Source organism: Sceloporus undulatus, chromosome 4, assembly GCF_019175285.1.
Source record: "Sceloporus undulatus isolate JIND9_A2432 ecotype Alabama chromosome 4, SceUnd_v1.1, whole genome shotgun sequence".
NCBI lineage: Eukaryota > Metazoa > Chordata > Lepidosauria > Squamata > Phrynosomatidae > Sceloporus > Sceloporus undulatus.
Genome location: NC_056525.1, coordinates 132,625,240 through 132,649,169, shown reverse-complemented (window position 1 = coordinate 132,649,169; position 23,930 = coordinate 132,625,240). Strand labels below are relative to the sequence as shown.

The window sequence follows — 23,930 nt, the reverse complement described above, 5'->3', positions numbered from 1 at the left end:
CTTCTTTGATGTGACTTCTTCTGGGCTCCGCAAAGGACACGGAAGTGCTGGGAGCTGCGCTGACTAATTCTCTTAACTCTTTGTGCGCGCTGGCACTGCGGTGACGTCACGAGGCTTCGCGCCTGCGCAGTAGGAGGGCGTGGGGCGCTATCATGTCGGCGGCTGCAGAAGGACCGGAAGAGACGGAGGGATCCGGGAAGGTAATTCTTAGCCCTGGAAGGAACGTGCAGCCGCTACATGTTTTTTCTTTCTTTCCAGGAAACGTTGTCCCGCCCTCAGAAGGAACGTGGCTGAGTTACTGCAGCTCTCGGTTGTTTTTATTTGGGAATTACTGCAAATGACAAAAACGCCGTGTTTTTACCTGGGAGAACGCCTCTCTAGGAATCTCTGGGTCCTCCAGCGCAACTCTATGGTCTACATCTGCCAGACAGTGACCATAGAGTTGCGCTGGAGGAGCGGCAAATGCCTAGTGGAGGGTTATCTTGGAATCTCTAGGACCTCCAGTGCAACTCTATGGTCTACATCTGCCAGACATTGACCATAGAGTTGCGCTGGAGGAGCGGCAAATGCTGAGTGGAGTGGTCTCTCTAGGAATCTCTAGGTCCTTCAGTGAGACTTTTGGTTAAAGTTAACCATAGAGTTGCGCTGGAGGACCTAGATATTCCTAGAGAGGACATACTGTATTAATAAAATCCACGAATAATCAAATCCGCAGAAGTCAAAGCCACAAGTATGGAGGGATGAGTGTGTTTGTAAATAAGACTTTTGTTGTCGGGGCTGCTGCTCTCAGGCTGCCGCCCCGCTTCCGCTGCCATGGTTTCATAGGATCAGAATCATAGAGTTGGAAGCGATCGCAAGGGCCATCCAGCCCATCCCCCTTCTGCCATGCAGGAACTCTCAATCAAAGCATCTCCAACAGATGGCCATCCAGCTTCTGCTTAAAGACCTCCAAGGAAGGAGACGCCACCACTCTCCGAGGAAGGAGTGTTCCCCTGTCAAACAGCCAAAGATCTGATGGGGTTTGACAAACCTACGGTCACAAACACAAACCCCAGCACTGACCTGTTAGGTGCTGCGTCCTCACTGAAGAAATAATCCAGTTTGTTACCACTTTGGCAGCCATGGCTATGGGATTCTGGGATTTGTAGTTTGTTTTGTGGCATCAGATCTTTGGTCTCCTCTCAGGGTTTTGCTCTGATGCCACAACAAACTACCATTCTCAAAATGCCACAGCATGAAGCCATGGGAGGTGAAAGTGGTGCCAAACTAGATTATTTCTGCCGTGTGGACGCAGTCCCTACTGGGGTTTGTATTTGTGACCGTGGGTTATTGTGCAGTCCCAAGCTTGTCAAGCCATGCCACCAGAAGAAAGGGGTTCCTCCATTTTTAGCTCTCTCTTGATGTGTTAAAGAGATATCTGTCTGGATTACTGCACTACACTCTTATAGCGCTGCTATTGCACATTAGCATCTCTGGCTGCCTCCTGTTGCATTCTGGGATTTGCAGTTTAAAGAAGGGCATTTAGAATTCTCTGCCAGAGAGCTCTTACTGAACTACAGTCCCCAGAATGCAACAGGAGGCAGCTAAAGTGGAATAGCAGCACTATAAGAAGGCAGTGCACTCATGTGACATGTGTCAAAGAGATAAATGACAATTAAATTGTTTTATGCCATTTCCCTATGAAGAGCAATCCATATTATTCTAATTTTGCAAAGCCATATCTTTAATTGTGGCCTTGAATCACTCTCCAGGCTTATTGAGGGAGATTTGCAGCCAAACTAGCTGTGTGGCTATTGTATTTTAGGGCTTTAAATTGTCCCAGTACAGCAGTGTCTGCTCTTAAAAGCAGTAGGGAGATTCTTCCGTTTTTGCTTGTGGAATATATTTTCCTTCTGAGCTTGTTTGTCATGCATTTATTATTGTAGTAATTTGCCATCAAGCTAACATTTGAATTATGGAAATCCTGTGAATCATAGCTGTTCAACAGCAGAACGGACTGCCTCAGAGAGTGGAGTCTCCTTATTTTGGAGGAAGCTGGATGGCAGTTCGTGGGAGTGTGATGTAAACGCAGATATGCTGAAGCATGCAAGTTCAAGTCACCAGCATTTAATATGAGGCATGATCATTCTTGTTTTTGTATCTGCAGGAGTCCCTGAATCAGAAGAGCCTACTGTAATGTGGTGTCATCTGTGTCTCTTAAATTGTTGATGTTCCTTCCTCTAATCCAGCCTTCCATATGATATGTTCTGCACCTATATTAAACAGACAGAGTGGTAAAATGCAACCTTTTCTGACCCCCTTGCCAATGGGAAAGGATTCTGTTTCTCTGTATTGTGTCCTCACGGTGGTCCCTTGTGCAGAGTAGAGGTTATGCTTCAGGACATTCAGATGTTGAGACATTCTCATTTCTTTAGCAAACCATAATTTCTCACGACCTACATTATCAAAGGTTTTGCTATAGTCTATAAAGCAAAAGTTGGTAATGAACAGGGACAGAGTGAGTATGTGAAAGAGAGGAGGAAACGTGTATTTAGGAGGAATTCTAAAAGATTAAATAATATGAGCTGAAGGTCTTTCCCCAAATACCTTCAAATATATCCTGGTCTTATGCGTATGATTTAGCTACTGTAGATTTTTGTGTATTTACATAAACAGTAAGGCAGTTTATGTGACTTTCGCCATCTATGTCTATTTTGTGGGGGTTGTGGGGGAGAAGTCCCAAGTCCCCACAATATTTGTGCCACCAAAAGATGATTAAGAAGTCAGCCTGGTTGCACTGTGAAGACATCCTTGCAGTGATTGAGTAGCAAAAGAGAATAATATCAGACTGGATTAATGTGCTTTAGGTGATTAGGTGGTCAGGCCCCACCTGGAATACTGTGTCCAGTTCTGGGCACCACAATTCAAAAAGGACATTGAGAAACTGGAGCGTGTCCAAAGGAGGGCGACTAAAATGGTGAAGGGTCTGGAAACCTTGCCCTATGAGGAACGACTTAGGGAGCTGGGGATGTTTAGCCTGGATAAGATAAGGTTAAGAGGTGATATGGTGGCCCTGTTTAAATACTTGAAGGGCTGTCACATTGAGGGGGAAGCAAGCTTGTTTTCTGCTGCTCCAGAGACTAGGACCAGGACAATCGATGCAAGATACAGGAAAAGAGATTCCACCTCAACATTAGGAGGAACTTCCTGACAGTAAGGGCTGGTTGACAGTGAAACACACTCCCTTGGAGTATAGTGGAGTCTCCTTCCTTGGAGGTCTTTAAGCAGAGGCTGGATGGTCATCTGTCGGGGATGCTTTGATTGTGATTTCCTGCATGGCAGGAGATTGACTATATCGCCCTTGTGGTCTCTTCCAACTCTACGATTCTATGATATGAAACAAGTTCAGAAGACATATTAAAATTGGTTAGAATAGTCAAAAACAATTTAAAACCATGGTCTAAAACACACTGCAGAAATAATCCCATTTGACACTGCTTTAACTACCCTTGCTCAGTGTTAGGGAATTTTGGCAACTAGTTTTGAGAGACATTTAGCCTTCTCTGTCAGAGAGCTCTGGTGCCATAATGAACTACAGTTCCCAGGATTCCCTAGCACTCAGCCAAATGCCGTTAAACTGGTCTCAAACTGGCTTATTTCTGCAGTGTGTTTTGGACCTATGTGCATGTGAGAATTTGTGTAAAATCATTTGGGTCCCAAAGCTTTTGTGAACAGCCATGGTTGCATTTGACACAAGCATGGCAGAAATGTTGGCATGATATGACAGAACAAAGTGTTCAGTCTCTTTAAATCTCTCTTCTTTCAATTTCAGATGAGATCTGTGTCTGTGGATCTAAATGTTGATGCTTTGCTGCAAATTGACATTCCTGATGCTCTCAGTGAAAAAGACAAAGTGAAATTCACAGTCCATACTAAGGTAAAATGGCAAAATGGAGGGAAGATTAGAACTGGGAGCTATAGGTGTGAAGACAACACTCCTTCACCTTATTCCTTTCTCTAGATGGCAGTCCTATGGGGTTTTCATAAATCCCACTGCTGCCACGCATTAATGTGATGCGAACACTCTAAACTGTTAGTGTTCAGTAGTATGTTTTGTGTTTCAAAACTCAGGCCACGTGTTTTTTGAAACAATAACAAAAGTTTATTTAAAAATAGAATTGTATAAAATATCAATGATATGAAGTTGTTATTATAGATTTTCCTTGTGTTACTTAGGTGGGTTACAGACCGCCCCTTTGGAGCGGCCTATACCCACCCCTTTCCCCGACGGATTGGGGCCTCAGCTGCCACAGCGGCAGCCCTGAGGCCCCGATCTGCCGCTTTTCCAGGCCATGGGAAGCGGCAAAAGGCTGCTTCCCCGCAGCCTGGAAAGGACACCCCGACAGTGGCGGGCAAAAAGAGAAAAGGAACGCTCGCCCCCTTTCTCCTTTGTGTCGCTGGCACAGCTGTGTAAAGGCTGTGCCAGCGACACAAACCCAGGAAAGAGCTCCGTTTCGGGTGCCACAGGAAAGGGCGCAGAAAGGGTACCTTCCTGGTCTGCAGCCCAACTCTGGGCTGCCAACAAAAAAGTCTTCCAAAATCATGTCTTAAAAGACTCCAACACATATTCCATTATGCAGTTCTTTTTGTTTTCTCATCTTTTTATGTATAACTTAGTACTATCTGAAACAATCAAGAGAGACGAATGTATAAAAAAAATTAATGATCATGTTACAAACTTCAAATCAAAATACACATTTTGTCCTTTATTGTCATTAAGATAATTGTAGAAATTGTATTTTCATCTTCAGTCTCCTCACCTGAATATGTGTACTGAAGATTATGATGTGGAACCATTACAAGGCATGGCAAAAATTGTTTAATGTCTGTTACGAAATGTATCCAGAGGAAAACTGCAACTGGTGAGATGTAGTAAGGCCACATAAAATGGTTTGCCAGTAATGAAATAGGAGCCACTGTGATCATGGCTAGTCATAGCCATTTCCCTGAAGACAAAATGATGAGGCTCAGTGACAGGTTCCATGGCACCAAAGAAAAGTCAAAGGTGGAAAATAATGTCCTAAATGCCAAATTACACATTTGCCCTTAGAAAGCATAGCAAAGTATTCATTTTACAGAAGGGAAACTGATATGCTCAGAGACATACACACAAGCAAAGCACTCTCTTACGTTCCATCATTCTAGCCCCACCTCTTATAAGTTTGCTTGATAGCCCCTCAAGTTGTTATCCAGCATCTTCAGACTATTTATTTATTGTGCCCTCCTTGAGCATCTCTCATGTTCCTTTCAAGGTCCCACCCCACAATTTGAGAACCACTGCATAAATCTATTCACAATGATAAGGTGGCTAGAAGAAGCTATTTATATGAAGAAATGAATTGCTAATCTCTTTCAGACCACACTGCCAGCTTTTCAAGGTACAGAATTCTCAGTTACAAGGCAGCATGAAGATTTTGAGTGGCTACATGATGCATTTGTTGAGACAGAAGAATATGCAGGACTAATTGTAAGTATATACAAAACTTGCTTAGGAGGTTTTGAATGGTTAAGAGTGGCATTTTTGTTAAAATGAAATAAAATAAATTGCATGTTCTGTTCTTTAATTTTTAGAATTCTTTTTATTTTTTTAGTATTGCTTTCCCCCAGTATAACAGGTCTAAGTTGAATCAGAAGCCAACTTTGAGAGAGGTAGGCTGCAGCAGCTGAGAATAAAGTACAAAATGAGTTCAGCAGGACTTATTGCAAGTAGACAAGTGTAGGATTGCACTGTTACTCAACTGTTCATTAACCATATTTAACTCTTTATGGTAACTTGTTTGATTTGATTAATGTCTCAGTTAGAAGAGCAAAACTTTCATCTACAAAAAGTAGTGCTGAATGGGGTTGTCAGCCCCAGTATGCCCTTAAACTCAATACCACATTTGTGGCTCAAGACTGCTTTTATAGTAATATGAATAATAATAGAATATTTATTTATTTCTTGCCCACCTCTCCCCATGGATCAAGGTGGTGAAAAGCAACAGATTAACATATATCAGTTAAAAACACACAAGTCCAGTTAAAACTCATACCATCAGTTTAAAAAAACATATAAGACTAATACTGTACATATTAAAACAATCAATCCATAGTTTAACATTCATGTAAAAATCATCAAGTTAGCCCTGCCTGAAGAGGCTGGTCTTCAGTGATGTTTTAAATTTGGGCAGCATATCAGCTGTCTAATCCTTTCCAACAGGCCATTCCACAGTTTAGGGGTGGCTGAAGAAAATGTCTTCTGGATGACAGTTGCCAATCTAGTCCTGGTTGACTGGAGTAAATGTCTAACCGCATCTGAACTGAACTGAAGATCTAACTGCATCTTCTCTCTTGATGACAAGCCATGAAGAACAGGAATCAAGAGGACAAGTTGTCTTAGTTACTTGTCCTAGCAGATTATCTATATCTGTGGTGCTCAGCAACTGAAACTAATCCAGTATAATCCTGCTCACGGAGTTGCTGGACATCCCATTGTCAGTTTCTACTATAACAATGGCATCTAACTTGGCACTTATCCAAGATATTTTTTCTGTGAAATTATGATTAAAACCATCACAATGTGCTTCAGAGGGCTCTAGAATTGGATTTGGGGAGAAGGTTCCTGAGGTGGACCTCCTAAATCAGATGGGCATGAATTTGTAGATGCAATACATGCAGAGAAGAAGGCTTTCTTCACTTCATGTGTTGCCACCTTATAAGAACAAAATTGTTCTCTATATCATATCTTTTGGATATAAGCCGTGTTTTCTATCATCTGTGCTCCAGTTGTCCTTCCCATTGCAGCTCTCTGAAATCTGTATACCAAGGAGCCCAGTTAGTAACAGGTCAAAGAGGACGTTTGGGAGCTATCAAACCAATAGCCCTAATCAGCTAAGAGCCGGTACAGCCCAGCACTAAAAGCTATCTTCTGGGTGGCTGCAGGCTTGGGGACGTGGTGTACACATGCCACACGCCCTCATGTCCTGAAGGTGCCCAGAGTGGCCGCACATCAGCCGGCTTCTGGGTGGCTTGGGAGTGTGGTGGTTACACGCAGCAAGCCCCCAACACTCTGGGAAGCCACTGCTAAGGGCAGCTTTTTCAGTCAGCACCGCAGCAGTTTGAAACCACGGCATGTGGCTGCCACTACCCCAGTCTGTCTTCAGGTGGGCCAGTTTCATGACAACCCATGTGGGCTGTCTATTTCAGCCCTTAGTTAAATAGCCATGTAAGTGAAGGACTCAATTGGTTTAAGCAGTGCTCTTGAGATCTGTTGAGTTTCATTGTACCAACTGTGAGTTGTTACTCTGTTCATACTATCATTAATGTCTTGAAAAACATAACATTAAAAAATTCAAAAAGAGTGGTAAATTGGGCCAAAATAACCAAATAAATTTCAACAATAACAAATGTATGATACTAGATTTGGGCAGGACAAACAAAATGCACAGATATCGGATGGATGACAGCTGGCTTGAAAGCAAACATGCAAAAAAGGATTTGTGAGTCTCAGTAGACCACAGAGTAAACGTGAGTTAACATTGTGATACAGTGGCCAAAAAAGTCAAGATAGTTCTAGATTGATGAGAGTGGATTGTCCAGTTCAAGAGAGGTAATACTTCCACTCTGTTCTGCATTGGGTTAGATCTTACCTGGAGTACTGTGCCCAGTTCTGGGTACCACAATTTCAATGGATTGATATGTGTCTGGACCACATGGTACCATGATGGTGGAATTCCCTTTGCATAATAGTACCATGGTGATCAGCATGGTAAAAGTTGTGGCAGCAACGTCCTGTGAGGAGTGGCTCAGGGAGCTGGATATTTTTAGCCTGAAGAATAGAGGATTGAGAGGTGATAACTGTCTTCAAATATTTGAAGGGATCTGGAAGATGGAGCAAGCTTGGTTTCTACTGTTCCAGAGACTAGGGTATGAACCATTGGATTAAAATTACAGTGGACCCTCGCCATACGCGGGGGATCCGTTCCGGATCCCTCCGTGTATGGCGATTTCCGCCTATGCTCGAGCCCCATTGTAAACAATGGGGCTCGTGCACGACGGCGCAGAGGTGCGCGGGGCGCAACGGGTGCACGCGCGGCGCAACGGGCGCGCGCGCCCATTCAACTGAATGGGACGTGCCGCCTGTTTCGCCCCGCGCGCGCCTAGCGGCTTGAGCGCATACGCTCAAAGCCACTTATAAAAAGGCCGCGTATGCGGAGGCCCCACTGTATAAGAAAGGTGATTCTGACTAAACATTAGGAAGAACCTCCTGAAGGTAAGAGCTTGACAGTAGACTAGAGTACCCCAGAAATTAATGGTTTTTTCTTCATTTAAGGTTTTGAAACAAGTTGGATGGCCATCTCTTGGAATGTTTTAGCTGTGGATGCCTGCATTGTTTAGGTTACATTTAGGATTAGCCTTTAGGATTCTTTCCTGCTCTCTAATTCTATGATTCTCTGTGTGTGTGTGTGTGTGTGCGTGCGCGCTTGCCTTTACATATGTGTGTGGCACTGTGAGATAGTGTGCTGTCAGCTCTTGAGGCTGAAAAGATTGTTTAGCCTTCTTTAGATAGCAATTACTAGAGAAGGAAGTAAATAAATGTAGTTACTCATTTGTTCCTAATGCAGCTGTTCTAAGTGCCAAGGACTCTGCTATTCTATTGCTAAAGTCCAGTAGTATTCTGGTAGAAATTACCACAGCATCCTTTGCCTTGATAGTTAATAACATTGTTGCTTTCTGTCCCTAAGATTCCACCGGCCCCTGCTAAGCCTGATTTTGATGGCCCTAGAGAGAAGATGCATAAACTTGGTGAAGGAGAAATGTCTATGACAAAGGAGGAGTTTGCCAAAATGAAGCAAGAGCTGGAAGCGTGAGTCATTTATTAAGTAAAGATTCTCTGTAATGTAATGTATCTCTGCTGATAAATTATCAAAGGTTACAGAAGTTTTAAAACAGTATAAAAACATTATTGAATTGACATATTGCTCAGGAGCATGGCTTTTCAGTGTGTGTATGTCTTAATTTGTTCAGTACATTCACAGTCTGCCTTTCTTCCAGAGAGAGCAAGGAAGTATAGATTGTTGAATCCCTATATTATCCTCCCTGCTATAGTGGATTATAGTGGAGTGACTTCCAAGAATCTCTCTGTGAGCTTCATGGCTAAATGGTGGATTGAATCTGGTTATGTATTTCATGGTTTAATGGTACTTATTTATCTGATATTAGTGATAGCTGCATTGTGTTCCATTTTGAGTTGGCAGGGAAGGCACAATAAAAATCTAATGAATAAACAAAATAAATTTTAACCTACTTATGCACTACTAATTGCATAGAATTTCACAGCCATTTACAAGTGTGATAATATCTACAGAATTAACAGTATCTAAAAATATTAAAATGTAAAATCAAGTCATCTAGTGTTGCTAAATGATTTGATTGATTTAATGTATTGGTATCCCTCAATTTGGAGTAAAAGCCTCTTTAGACACTAAATTAAATAAATAAAATACCCGTGTCAACAAGGCACACAAAAACACAAATACTGTATTTTCCGGCGTATAAGGCGACGGGGATATAAGACAACCCCCCACGTTGCCCACCGGCAGCATCCCTGGCCTGCCCTCAGGGGGTCTTGCGCCGGCTGGAGGGGGCCTCTCTGGAGGCCTGAGAGGATTCTCGGCAGCTGGGCTCTCACCGCCATTTTTTTTCCAAAAGGCGGTGGCGGGGAAGCAACTCCAGAGCCGGCTGGGCCGAGGCAAAGAGCCGGCCCCTACTCCTCTGCGCCGCTGCCGCCACCAAGTAAAAGGGCTGGCCCCTTACTCCTCTGCACCGCCGCCGCCGCCGAGGATCCTCCGATCCTCCAGTGGCTTCAAAAGTCCTCCGTGGAAGCCGCTGCCGCCGCCACCCAAGATCCTCCACTCCTCCAGCGGCTTCCACGGAGGACTTCTGAAGCCGCTGGAGGATCGGAGGATCCGCGGAGGCGGCACGGAGAAGTAAGGGGCTGGCTCTTTGCCTCGGCCCAGCTGGCTCTGGAGCCGCTTCCCCGCCACCGCCTTTTGAAAAAAAATGGCGGTGAGAGCCCAGCCCCAGAGGATCCTCTCAGGCTCCCCCTCCAGCGGCGCGAGTGCCGGCTAGCTGGGAGAGGACCTAGCAAGGACCACAGAGACAGGGAGGTGGCCTTGCCATTTGCCTGTCTCTGAGGTATAATTCCGGCGCATAAGGCAGACTTCAAGAGTTGCCTTATACGCCGGAAAATACGGTAAATTAAGAACTGAAATAGCAATTAAAGTGTAGTGAGAGCCGGACTAGTGTAGCAGTCTGGATGTTGGACTGGGACTTGAGAGACCCAGGTGTAAGTCTTCACTGAGACACGAAATTCACTAAATTACTTCAGGCCTGTCACTTTCTATCCATCTGACATAATGGACAGGTTCATTGTGACAATAAAGCCAGGAAAAAGGAAGCCAATTATTTCAGTGGAACCTCACCTTATGCGGGTGATCCGTTCTGGACCTCTCCCCCCTGCCTAATGAGAATTCTACCTATGCTTGAGCCCCATTATAATGAATGGGGCTCGTGCACGTGGCGGCGTGGTGTGCGTGTGCAGCAGTTGCACATGCCATTGAAAGTATTACAGTGTAGCTTCCGCTTAAATTGAGAGCGGTGTGTGGTGCGCCTGCGTCTGGAGCGGGCGCGCTGTATAACATTATAATAATACATGGGTGCATGCATTAAACCTTTCAGCGAGATGCCAAATGGAATAAAAATGCTGTTAAAATCTACTGGAAGATAACAAAGGGGCTCAACAGACCACTCCGAAAGGGCAGGCTGGAGCTGCCCATTTTTACTCCTGGTGGAGGCTGCACCAACCAAGCCTCCATCAGGATTAAAAAGAACCCGCTGAAAGCTTAGCTTCCAGGATCAGACTGGATCTCGTGCCTTCAGGGTATTTGATCATCTTTGTTAACTGTAGTATGCCTGTATTGATTTTTTTTTCTCTTCCAGGGAATATCTTGCTGTTTTCAAGAAGACTGTATCTTCACATGAATTTTTCCTTCAGCAGATTTCAACTCATCCTATTCTCAGCCAAGATCACAACTTCCATGTCTTCCTTGAATATGATCAGGATGTAAGGCACGTTCTCTTTTAAACTGTCAGGTCACATAAGATAGCAGTAAACCAAACTTAATGAACTAGTCACTCATGAAACCGAGCACAGCCTCCTTACCCTGCCAAGTATGACAGCCCATTTGAAACTTGTTAAGCTCCTGTATTCATAACCTAGCTCACATTGCAAAACCTGAGAAGCTAACAAGCACTAAGAAGGTTGCAGTACCTGGCTGGCCTGTAGTAGGCTTGGTGAATCACACTTGGCACCCTGTAATAAACTTTAAAGAGAGTTCAGTTAGCTGGAATTGAGTGCTTGCAGGTAGTTGTGGTTGGTGACTCCCATGTTATTGGGCTGTAAATCCATTCAAGGTTATAATCCAAGCTTTCAGGGAGCTAGCCAAGGCTCAGAATCCATGTTGAGGGATAGGGTTCAGTATCCTGGAGAGCTTGTGTATAGTTTAAACAAAATCCAGAACAGGTTCACTATCCATTGTTACAGAATCCACCAGCTGACACTGGCTATGACTCTTACATTCTTTGACTACATTCACATTTTATAGTGGAGGAACCCAAAATATATTAAGTTTGTTTTGCTCATTCTGCCCCATAAGCATTTGTGGATTGAGATGCAGAAACTGAAGGCAGGTAGAAAGATGAGTATATAAGTCTTAGTGAAACAGTTGCCATCTTCTATGAAAGTTCCTTTGCTTGGGATGTGATGCAGCTGCCAGACTTAATAATGAAGTCTCTGTTCATCTACTGCAAAGCTGTTGTCGCCACATAGAGCCTAACACATCATAGATAACACTTGGACTGTGACAGCTGTATATCTCTTGCTAGAGTACAGAAATGATGTTTTGGATGACTGGGACTCATTTCAGTCACTTTTTGATGCTAGTTTTTGCTGTTTGGGGATGTTCCTTACAACTGTTTGTGAGCAAATCCGTATCCCCAAGAGACTATTTTCATGCCAAAAGAAAAAACTGCTTGTTTTCTTTAAATAATTGGGGTTTCCAGCAAGTGCCACATCATTCTTACCCAGGTGTATGGAAATGGCATGTTTTAATATATGGTAAACATTTAATATTGTATTTGTTTGAAATATTTATACACAGTCTGCAAACTGAGCTCTAGAAACAGTACATTACAAATGCTTTTTTCTACTTTGAACCTTTTGAAAAAAAGATAGACCAGTAAGAAATTTCAGATATGCCAATTGTTTTAGTCAATTAACCTCAGGTTTTTAGCGATGGTATATTTTATTTAAACTGATACCGCATAGTCTTCAGCATTATTATTCAGTTAATTTAGATGCCAGTGCACTAATGATAACAGAGGAACATTGCTTTCTGTTCACTTTTTTCATATGTTTCTTAGCTAAGTGTTCGGAGGAAAAATACAAAGGAAATGTTTGGTGGTTTCTTCAAAAATGTGGTAAAGAGTGCTGATGAAGTTCTGTTCTCAGGAGTTAAGGTAAGATCTCTGTAAAGTTAGAGCTTGTTTTCATGCTCACATTGTTGAGTTGTCTACCATATATCATTATATGCCTAGATAATAAAATTACAAGCCATATTTCTTTTTCTATACAGGATTAAAGAAAAATAAAGCATAATATATTTCTTAACCACCCAGTGTCACTATCTTTCTGCAGTGGTAGGATTGTGTGCCTCTGTGAGGAAAAAGCTTATGCTGACAGAAGCATTGCTGCTGGTACGGTCTCCCGTGTCAGAAAGGCTTCTGCTGAGAAGTCAGACTAAGGCCCGTTACAGACGGGCATAATAGTACGGACTCAGACCGTACTAGGGTTAGAAAGGGGCGTCACTTCCGGACGCCCCTAACCCTAGTATGGACAGTCCATACAAAATGGCGGTGCCTGTTCCACACGGGGGCCGTCATCTTTACGTAGCGGACGCACTGCGTCCGCACAGCGGATATGATGCCGCGAGTGCACCATTGGCATCTTGCGCCGTCATAGCCGCGGCGCATAGAGAAGTACCATTTTGGCGCTTCTTTTTAGCTGCGCCGGGAAGCCTTGTGGTTTGGCCGCTGGGGCTTCTCAGCGCAGCTAATGACGGCGCAGGCAGAGCGCTGCTTTTCGGCGCTCTCTGACGTGCCTATATGTTTCAAACAGCTACTGGGCAGCAGCAGTAGTGGGGGGGATGACACTAGTGGAGCATCTCTCAGAGACAACAGCATATTGCTCAATATTGACTCCAGAAGTAAGTACCTTTTTTCAAATTAAAAAACTATTTGGCAAAAAAACCCATCCATTTTTGGGCTTATTTACCATAAATGTCCAAAAGGAGCAATCTGGCTTACCTCTTTTTTGTCAAGCAAGACCAATAATGTAGGGCTTGTTCTTTATTTCTCCTGCTTGTTCAGAGAAAGAGTGGTGTTTTCAGAAATCTTGGTAAGCAAACTATTAGCCCTGCTGTTAGTTGATCTCCTTCCAGCTGCAGCAGGAGCAGTGGGCTAGAATTCATTAGTACGCTGGCTAGTTCGTGATCAACCAAAATTCCCTTATCTTGGAACAGACAGTTTTGGTTTGCATTTTTCTTCAGATTTTAATGTATCTTTTTTCATATCTCACAAATATAAATGTAACTGTAGAAAATCTTTTGATTCTAAACTTACATGGAGTTGAACAGGTGTGCAACGACTAGCAATATAGACCTGAACTATCTGGTCTGAAACATTACTTGTGGGACTCTAATCACTTTAAAATCTCTTTTTCTAGGAGGTAGATGATTTCTTTGAACAAGAGAAGACTTTTCTCATAAATTACTACAACAAAATCAAGGAAGCATGTGCCAAGGCAGATAAGATGACAAGATCTCATAAAAGTATATATATTTTTAACCTATTGCGTCACTTCCTTAGAGTATTTCTCAGTTCACAAGGAACACTGAGCCCCTTTTGCATTGTTTCTCAACAGATGTTGCAGATGATTATATATATACGTCTTCTTCCTTGAATAGCTTGGCTCTGGAAGAGCCAACTCTCCTTAAGAAGTAAGTTTATGCCATTTCAGTTTTCTTCAAAAATGGCTGTAGCAAGATTCTCAAATTTTGTACAATGAATGAGTTGGCTTAGGTTTAATCTGTGATTTCAAGGCATGTGGGTTTGTCAAAGAGTCAGACAACTGACATACAAAATTTAAAACTGGAAAACAATAATAAAAATTAAGAGCAAGTTAAAAATAGGAGTTGGTAACTTCTCTTTGGTTCTTCTTGGCATTTCAATTGGCTTCCTACTATTTCTGTTTATTTTGCTTCCCTGTTTCTGTATTTTCTATTGCTTGTGTGGCCAGTGTTTACAATTTCCTTTTCATCTAATTACTATCCTTGGTTGGCTCAACCCTACCATTATTTCACTATATTCATACCTATTCTACTATAGAAATGTATTTCCATAAAGTTCTTTCTTTTTATACTGACTACACAGTGCAAAGGGGACTACTCCTGTTCAGTTCTGTGTGCTCACATCTAATACAAAGTATGATACTTTCCTACATCACAAATGTCAGCAGTAAACATAAAATAAGTACAAACATATCCTATATTATCTAACTGCAGGACCTTTTACTTGGTCATAAAATGTTCCTGTGTTCTGGAACATCACTATTTCTCACTATTATATACTTGTTCACTGGAATCCTGGTCTTTTAGTGCAAATACTCTGTCCTCAAACACTATCCTTCATTCTTTCCTATCTGTTGCTTGCTGTGGTGATGTGCATGGTATCACCTCTGAAAAAGTGCATTGAAATATATTGCTATCTGTCCCTGAAGCTCAAATGTATTCCCTAGATTAACTCATTAAATGCATGCCACATGAGTTGTGGCATGAGTAACAGCTTTCATTAGTCAGGGCATGGGGTGTCTGCCCTCAAACTTTCTTATAATTCTGTGTCCCTCTCTTCATACTTCTATTTTGGCACCTTTGTTCTTTTTTCTTTCTTTTTTTCTCCCACCTTTGTCATAATATCTCAGCAATCTTCTAAAATATTCAGATCTGTTCAACCATGTGGAGCAGGCAATCACCCAAATGTTGTTAGTTAGGGTTAGAAGGACCTCAAGGGCCATCTCGTCCGCCTCCTGACTGAGGCAGAAAATCACCTGTTAAAGTAGTATTGTTGGCATGACTGCTCACTTTGAGAGATAAAATTAACATTCTCTTCTCATTCTTTCTCTACAGGTATTTGCTGAAAATTTCTGAGCTCTTTGAGAAACTCAGGGTAACTTCACTTTATTTACTAAAGATTTGTACCTTACCTTCCCCCCCTCCCCCAAATAGTTGATGGGGCTAACATTGAAAATAAATTACAAAATGGAAATAGTATAAAACACCAAGATCAGAGCACAAGAAGAATACAAAACAACTATAGTTAACATCTCATGTCTACGATGTAAAATCAGGAAAGATCATTACCAATCGCTGCAATTCAGTTATTACGAGATATGAGGCAAGTGTTCCAGAGCCTGAGTGCAATCATAAATAGAGTGCTCTACCTAAACCAGCTAGCTTCAGGAATTGTTGAAATACATACGAAGGCCTCCAGTTGTCTGAATAAACCAGGACTTGGTTAAAAGTGGTCCTTTGGATATATTTCCCTAAACAATAATGCTCTTTAAAGATCTTTGTCAACACTTATTTAGGCTCAGAAGTCATTGTAGTTTTTTCCGCAGTGCTTCCAATAAGCAGATGTAGTTAATCCCACCATAGCTGTCACCTGACTGACTGCCCATTGTCAGGATGGGATTTAAAAGTGCTCCAAAACTAGTTTTTTAAGATGAGTGCAACTAGACTCCAATGTGTGTTGAATTAAGGATTACTGTGATTGAAATGGATTAATGTGTAGAATTTATACCTTTCGTTTTTAAAGTTCAAGGCAGGCTACCTTTAGAAAAGATGCTTCACTCATTACGTGCAAATTTTTAAAAAATGAATTCATAAAATTGATACAGCTAGTAATTCTGTCATCTTCTCCATAGAAAGTAGAGAATCGTGTTTCTTCTGATGAAGATTTGAAACTATCAGAGTTACTGAGATACTATATGCACAATATAGAAGCAGCAAAGGTGAGTCCTCTCTAAAGGCTTTTCTGGTGCTTTATCTGAGAAGACAAACAGGGGCTAGATGGCCATCTGTCGGTGATGCTTTGATCGTGGGTTCTGCAGATGACCCCTGTGGTCTTTTCCAACTCTGTGGTTCTACAATTCTGTTATTCTAAGAGCAGTTTGGCATGTTAGTGAAGAACAATGTTAGCGAAGTAACCATATTCAGAACAATTAGAGCAGAAGATGGAACATCCTGAAGAGAGAATTTGCTCCTATCTCTGCTGCCAATAATGAAAACAAGAAGAGAGTATGGAGATGAATGGGGAGAAAAAGAGCCACTTTGATACCTGTTGTTCTGACAGTGGAGGTGCCTTCATCCCAGGAACACCAACACATTGCTGAATGGGTTCAATTTCACTGTCGAGTTAGCATAGGGGGTCCTATAGCTGCATTTGGTTGAGATATGTGGCTGTAGAACCATGCAGGTTACTTCTTTCTGAGAAGAAGCCCTTTTTGATCATGAATAATTTGAGAGAAATGCACCTGCAGGCAATTTCTTTATGAGGACCGACTAAGTCCACTGTAGTGTGCAAGCTTTAGAATTTTCCAGAGCTCTTTCTCATCCTAGGTGGTAAAAACATAAGGGTGGAGAAGCATTGAAGTCCAAACATGTGGTTAGAGGTTTTAATCTTGATGTCTGCAACTAACATTAAGTACTGAGATAGAGAATGGAGGCTTGATAATTCTTGATAATTATTGATAATTTATTAATAATAATTATAATTCTTAATAATTTATTAATAATAAAATAGATGCATGTGTTATAATACACTTGACATTACATTTTCCAGTCCTGGACAGAGAGAGAATGGTGGGGGTTCATTAAATTAATTTTAAATGTTTATGCAATATCCAGTGAACAGTGGCTTCAGGGCAGTTTACAAATATAAAAACAGCCAGTGAAATCACAAATACTACAGTAAAAATGAGTAAAACAGCTGAAATAGCAGGTGTTCAGAGCCAGCAATAAATCAGTTTCATACGAAAATTTGTCATCATTGAAACTACAAGGCTAACTGCTGTACACAGTGACCCTTTTTCATGTGATTGTGAAAAGAATGGTAGAGTAGCCCTTTCCTGTCATTTTTTTTCTATCAGTGTTTGTTGCTTTCACTCCCTTCCCTGTTATCCACTTCATTCGCAGATGTTTTCCAACATATTCCTTTCAGGGGTTTTTTCACACTTACTTCCTCCAACTCCACTTTCCCATCATTAAAGCATCATTGTAACATTATTTTAGGGTTGGAGATGGTTTGTTTGTTTGTTTTGAGATATGCAAGCAGTAATTCTGCCCCAGAGGAGGTAGACAGTTAAAGCCCATGGTATGTGTGCATTCTAGTTTCACATGTCTTTTTTCCCCATCTTGGGGTGATGGAAAAATCTATTATAATGTAGAACTGGTCAGAGGAGCAAAAGCTCATTAGAAGCTAAACTGAGGCTGTTGTATTTTGGATGCATGATGAGATGAAATCACTTACTGGAAAAGACTGTAATACTCCTTAAAGTGGAAGGCAGTAGGAAAAGAGGGAAGACCACAACACAGGTGGATTGACTCAGTCAAGGCAGCCATGGCTTTGAGTTTGCAGCACCTGAGCAAAGCACCTGATGACCTTTCACATAAATCAAATTTTACTTGATGGCAAACAACAAAAACAAATAGTAGCATTGTGGGATATCACAAAGCAAACAACATATTTAAAGGAGCTGAGAATCAGCAGCAGGTTCTGTGTACCCCGTATACATGCCATGTACAGTGGGCCCTTATTCAAGATATATTTTTGCTCTGTGTGATGATTTGTGAGGGCATGGGCTTTTTGTATAAAATGTTGTTTAATTGTGTGTGTGTGTGTGTTAAGATAATTTATTTGAGCATGTATTGTATATTAGAGGAGCACCACCAGATGGGGTGGGAGAGTGAAGTGTTGAGAATGAGTGGTGGATGTCTGAGGATTTTAATTAAGGTTGGTGAATGACAGATGGATAGTTGGAGAGAGGATTGAGTAGTGAGTCAGGGGATTAGAACTGAGACGGTCAGTAAGGTTTAGGAATTATTGAGTGGTCTTTTAGGGTCTGAGTTAGCTGAGAGAGGAGTGTGAGATGTATTTTAAATCTGTTTAAAAATCAACCTGTTTAGTTAAATTCAACTTCTGTTAATATTGTATTTACCATATATACTCATCTGTAAGTCTAAAAATTTATGCCCATAAATTGGCCCCCAAGTCCCAGGTCGATTCATTTATGGGTCACTGTGGAAATTTGATAGCAGCTCTTTCAGATTTCCCCATGCAGTGTGGATAGGAGTTTAGCAAGAAAGAGCCAAGCAGAAAGAGTCCTGGGTGATTGATATTGCTGTTTGTTTAAGAGGCCCCTTCCCACCCACCCTTCTGACTGAAACGAAAGCTAAAATGATGAAGAAAAGTCTCAGTGAGAGTCTTTCTTGCCATACGCACACATACACACACTGAAGGAGCCTCCAAGTTTTATCCTCAATCTATTCCCGGGTCATAGAATCCTAGGCTCATGGCAAAATCCATAAGTTTGGCCCCAAAACGTGACCTCAACTTTATACATGAGGATAACTTATAGTTGAGTATATACAATTTATGCTTTCGGACTCCAGAAAGATTATGTATTACAAAGCTTGGATTTAAACATGGTCTGGTGGCAGCAGTAAATAATGAGGGGTGGTGTCTGGTGGGGATAAAATTGCATATGTCACACAGGTATCGTGAAGGAATCTAGTAGGTCCCTACAGTTGGTGACCACAGCAGTAGGACAGGAGGAAGTCCTTATATTGGTGGCAGAGACAAGGACAAGGGAAAGCCCTCACTCTTGGTGTTAATGAAAGTCTTCACATTTGGTGGCACCGGGGGTTTAGGCAGAGCCTCCCACCTGATAGAAGAACAGTGTATTTTTGTGGTAAATCCACACACTCCTCCTGCTTCCAGTTTATTTGAATATACAGAATGATCAGGAAGGAAGATGTGAAGGTGACATTCAGTAGAGGAAAACATGGAGTGCCAGGTTCAGTAGACTGTTATAATTTATTGAGGGTAGAGACCAATATGTCAGCTTCTGAAAATAATTAGATATATCAGCAGTTTGCAGATTGACCTAAAGTTGAAAGTATGTGACCCACAATGCAAACCAAGCTTCTAAAAATAGGTTTTATATTTTAGTTAGATGTATAGCCTCCTTTCATCCATCATGGAACTATGGCTTCCCCACACTGGGTGTCACGCGGTGTGGGGCTCCTGGGGCAGAGCTTTTGGGACAGTGCGCACTCCCTTCCCCATGCTGCCTCGTCCTTTTCCTGATGAGGAAAAGGACAGGATGGTGTGGTCATAGGGAACGATGCCAGGGAGTGCTCATGGTAATTATTATTTATTATTATTATTAATCTTTATTTATAAAGCGCTGTAAATTTACACATGGGGGAGGGCCTGACTAAATGTTGCACCTCTTCTGAAGTGTCACCCAGTGCGGGCCACACTACACCCCTAGTGACAACACTGCACAGAACTCAAGGTGATAACACACACATCTTTCCAGAAATGAAGTTGATATTTCTGTTTTTAAATGACAAAAGCAAATGAAACATTTGCTTGCTTGCCTGAAACCAAACAGAATGTAGTGATAAAGCAGGATGTCATTCCATAACAGTATCTCATGATCACTAAACTAATGGATGAACATGGGTGAATAAACGTTTGCATAGTTCTGTGCTTATTGTTGTTATATCTGTTTACATCCAGCCATCTTAGCATTGCCAATAAGGGTTTCTGCAATCAGGTCAAATACAAAATGGTGCATCTCCCCCTCATCACACATGCAGAAGTGCCCCTGCCTTTTTCAGATGTTCTGCATGTATATTGGAATTTTTCTTTAGCAATCATAAGTATAAAATAGAACATAGTTTTGGATTAAATTATTCTAAAACAAATAACTTATTTTCTTCTGGAACTGAATTATTTCAGGATCTCTTATATAGACGTACAAGGGCTCTTACAGACTATGAACATTCAAATAAAGCATTGGATAAAGCTAGGTTGAAAAGCAAAGATGTCAGATTGGCAGAAGCACATCAGCAGGAGTGCTGTCAGAGATTTGAAAAACTTTCTGAATCAGCTAAACAAGGTAAAGCTTCATCATGCTAAGAAGGTACTGTGCTGTACTGGGGGTTCTTTGTGGGAATTGATAGTCCAATGCCATTCCCCCATTCCCAAAATGGCTCTAAAGGTGTCCATTTATCTGTAATTTTCAAAACAGGTATGGCTGATAATCTGGCCATCAGATAGTCACACAAAATTCCTAAATCCCTTTAACTTTTGTTCATTGAGACTCTGCCGCACAAAATTCCTGATGCAATTAGAAATGTGTAACTAATAATCAGAGTTTAATTTGCACTTCCATCTTTAAACCAATCAAATAGCCACATCTAAACATTAAGAAGCTACCACGGAGTGATGATACACCAATTTAAACATCTAGGTGTCTGAATAGTGCAAATGCAGGTGCATGTAATACAGCATAATCGAGATGTTTTTGGTTAAAAATTAAAACAGATTCATCCAGCTTTCCAAATAAAAATATTTCTTAGTCAAAATACTGATTTTAAAAAGAAATGTCCTCTCCAAAATATTAATAATATTCTACTATCTGTAAATAGAAATTCATTGACAAAAAAACGCTAGCCATATTTTTAAAAAATGTGGCTGAGTGACTCTGTAGGAATTCTGGCCAATACTGTTTGTCTTCCCAGAAATATAATAACCATCATATAAAAAGGTAAGCAGATAAGCTGTGATTTGTTATGTGCTTTCAAATCAATTCTCATTTACAATATATTATAGAGTTTTCTTGATGAGATTAAGTCAGAGAGGGTTTGTCACTGCATTTCTCCAAGACTGAGAGAGTGCTTTGCTAAAGGTCACTCAGTCGGTTTCCATGACTGAATAGGGATTAAACCTTGATCTCCCAGAATCCTGTTCTAACACTTAAACCTCTACATCATGCTAGCTTCACTAAGCTATGGTGCTAAGCCTGTCATATGGAAGGCAGCATGTTTTGCTGAAATAAGTCTCACACTGCTCAAAGTAAAAGCGTAATTTTGGAATGCTATCTTTATTCTGCACTTACCAAGTCACCCCAACCTGTAATCTGCAAAGGAAGATTTGTCTGATCAATATTTTTCCCAGTTGTACCTTTATTCAAAACTATAATAATACATTAAACAATTGCTTGTCTTAATGATACATAAAATGATTTCTCAGACAAGGAGAAAGAACACCCTGTTGGATGAATTCCCTTAATTTCTGTCCATTTTCTCTCAATGACAGAACTGAACAACTTCAGACAGAAGCGAATAGCAGCATTTCGTAAAAATCTAATTGAAATGACTGAGCTCGAGATCAAACATGCAAAGGTATATATTCACAAGTAAGACTTGGAGTAGTAGGCGGTCTTAATTGTAGAATCTTTTCAAAATTGTACATGTACATATTTTGGCTTATTGTTTCTTTGATCTGCAGAAGGAGATTGTTCTAATATAAGAATTATCCAAATGGAAAACTGATAAATAATGAAACAACTTGATCTAAGCATCTCTTAATCACATATAAAGTGAAACTTTTATGTCCTGACATCCATTGCTTTCATGAAATGGGAAACAGATCTGTAATGTCAAAATATCTGTTTGCAGTGAAATCCCATTGAAGTCAGTACAATGTAATTTAGTTAGTGAAGTTCCATTCCATTGCTTTCCTTTGAGTGACTGGTTTGTACATGTCCAAATTGACCCTGGCCTTTTAGAAAATTCTGATGAATTCTTAAATGAAAGATCATTTAAGTCAGGAGTGGATAATTCTTTGCCATTTCAGATGTTCTGCCCAAACAGCTGGGAGTTCACACTGCTCAGGAGTGTTTTGATTTTTTAAGGTGTCTTTGTTCTTTTGGCACTTCATCTTGTAGATGAAACTTGTACAACTATTAGATAAATACAGTGAATAATTTAATTTGCAAATCTCTTAGTTTTTCTTGTTAATTTTTCTCTCTTCTGGCTGCCTTGTTTGTTTTCCAGAATAATGTTTCTCTTGTCCAAAGCTGCATCGAAGTGTTAAAGAACAACTGAAACAATCTTCATTTGACTATGAGGCTGGAGGACAATGAGGCTGGTGGAAATGATGAACTGTGAGCTGCAGTTACTCAACAGCCGTATGGGTGTTCATTTCTAACTTTGTTTCCTTAAAATAACTTTGTGGCTGGAAAGTTAACCAGTCTGGCACTAATGACAAAAATATTGGATATAAATATTGTACTACATACAGATTTGCTTAAAATCCAACTAACGTATATTCCTCAAGCAGAGCAAATAATATGCATAATGATAACTGCTAAAATCCTGTCATGCCAGAAACTGTCTTCTGAAAAAATATATGAAATTGAGAGCATGGAGTGGAGAATCTGATAATTGCAATCTATTTTGGGTTTACTGTAGATATACCATGGCTCCCAAATTCTCAAGCTGCACTTCTAATTTACTACTGCAAATTCTTCTACAATTTTATAAGGAAGTTCCTTAACATTCCATTTCGTAGACTTCTCTTGCAAAGTATTTTCAGTCCAATGTTTGTATGCCCTTGAATTATACCAAATAAAGATGCATACTGATTATGCTGTTCTTGATTGAGTGGTTTTAAATAGTACTTAATTCATCTGGAACTCTTCTCCTTTTTCCTCATTCTTTCTATTTTCTTTGAGTCAAAAGGTAGACAGATATTTTTACTTATAAATAGAAACTAACAGTGTGGGCAAACAAGGTCTATTTATACCCGCTTGAGAGCTTTAGGACCAAAGGACTAATGTAGTTTGGATTCTCTGTATGGGAAGATTGTCAGCATATTGGCAAATTCATCAATGGTTCTATTCTGATTTAACATAACCCAGCATTTGTGTCAAAAGTGGCATTGAGGGGCGGGGGGAGCAGAACTTAAGAAGTTCATATAAAATTGTGCCACAACAAATGTTTTAGTCCTAAACTGCCACAAGACTGTTTTTGTTGTTGCAACAGATTATTACTGAACACTTCTGGAAATCAATCAACTTTGTCAGCCATTGGTCCCAATTCCCCAGGAATGACATCATGTTATTCTACTGGCAAAAGAGAGTGCAACTCAAAACACTGTATAGTGCTCTAACATCAAGAAAAGAACAACCTTGGGTGTAGTAAAAAAATAACAAGTCATGTGTTGTTGTGTGCCTTCAAGTCGTTTCTGACTTATGGCAACCCTAATGGAGACAAATGCAGTATTCCTACATTTAGGCTACAAAAACCAAATGCTCATGTACAGGATGACTCAGCAGTACTACATGCAAAAGGCCAAGCAGTTATTTTTCATCAGAAGTGGAACATGAGTCAGCAGTGTGATGCTGCAGCAATTTACAGGAAGGTAGATATCAACTGAACATTAGAAGGAAATACAATAAGAGTAGTTAAGCAATGGAATTGATTGCCTAGAGAGGTTGGTGTGATCTCCTTCTCTGGAGTCTTCAAAAAGAGGATGAGCCTGCAGGGGATATTTTAGCTGGAGATCCTGCACTAAGCAGGGGGGTGTAATTGGTGGCCTATGGGGTGCCTTTCAGTAATCATTCTCAGATTGTCAGGATCCAAGTGTTTCATCTTGTCTGC

At 40.9% G+C, this 23,930-nt stretch overlaps 1 protein-coding gene across 1 annotated transcript; it reads left to right on the top strand.

The window, feature by feature from the left end:
• Nucleotides 1-64: 64 nt before the first annotated feature.
• On the top strand, nt 65-22,913 carry SNX5 (sorting nexin 5). The gene is made up of 13 exons (XM_042464180.1): nt 65-200; nt 3,812-3,916; nt 5,396-5,506; nt 8,763-8,884; nt 11,020-11,143; nt 12,502-12,597; nt 13,862-13,967; nt 14,060-14,135; nt 15,321-15,360; nt 16,118-16,204; nt 20,221-20,380; nt 21,583-21,668; nt 22,323-22,913. The coding sequence occupies exons 1-13, from the start codon at nt 153-155 to the stop codon at nt 22,371-22,373; spliced, it is 1,212 nt and encodes a 403-aa protein (XP_042320114.1). The 5' UTR covers nt 65-152; the 3' UTR covers nt 22,374-22,913.
• The last annotated feature ends 1,017 nt before the right edge of the window (nt 22,914-23,930 follow it).

What these genes read in the sequence shown, in the direction of transcription:
- SNX5 (XM_042464180.1), top strand. Translation starts at nt 153, where the DNA reads ATGTCGGCGGCTGCAGAAGGACCGGAAGAGACGGAGGGATCCGGGAAG. An exon ending in AAGAATATGCAGGACTAATT is followed by an intron (nt 5,507 to 8,762) that starts GTAAGTATATAC and finishes TCTGTCCCTAAG; the next exon opens with ATTCCACCGGCCCCTGCTAA. An exon ending in GATGACAAGATCTCATAAAA is followed by an intron (nt 13,968 to 14,059) that starts GTATATATATTT and finishes GTTTCTCAACAG; the next exon opens with ATGTTGCAGATGATTATATA.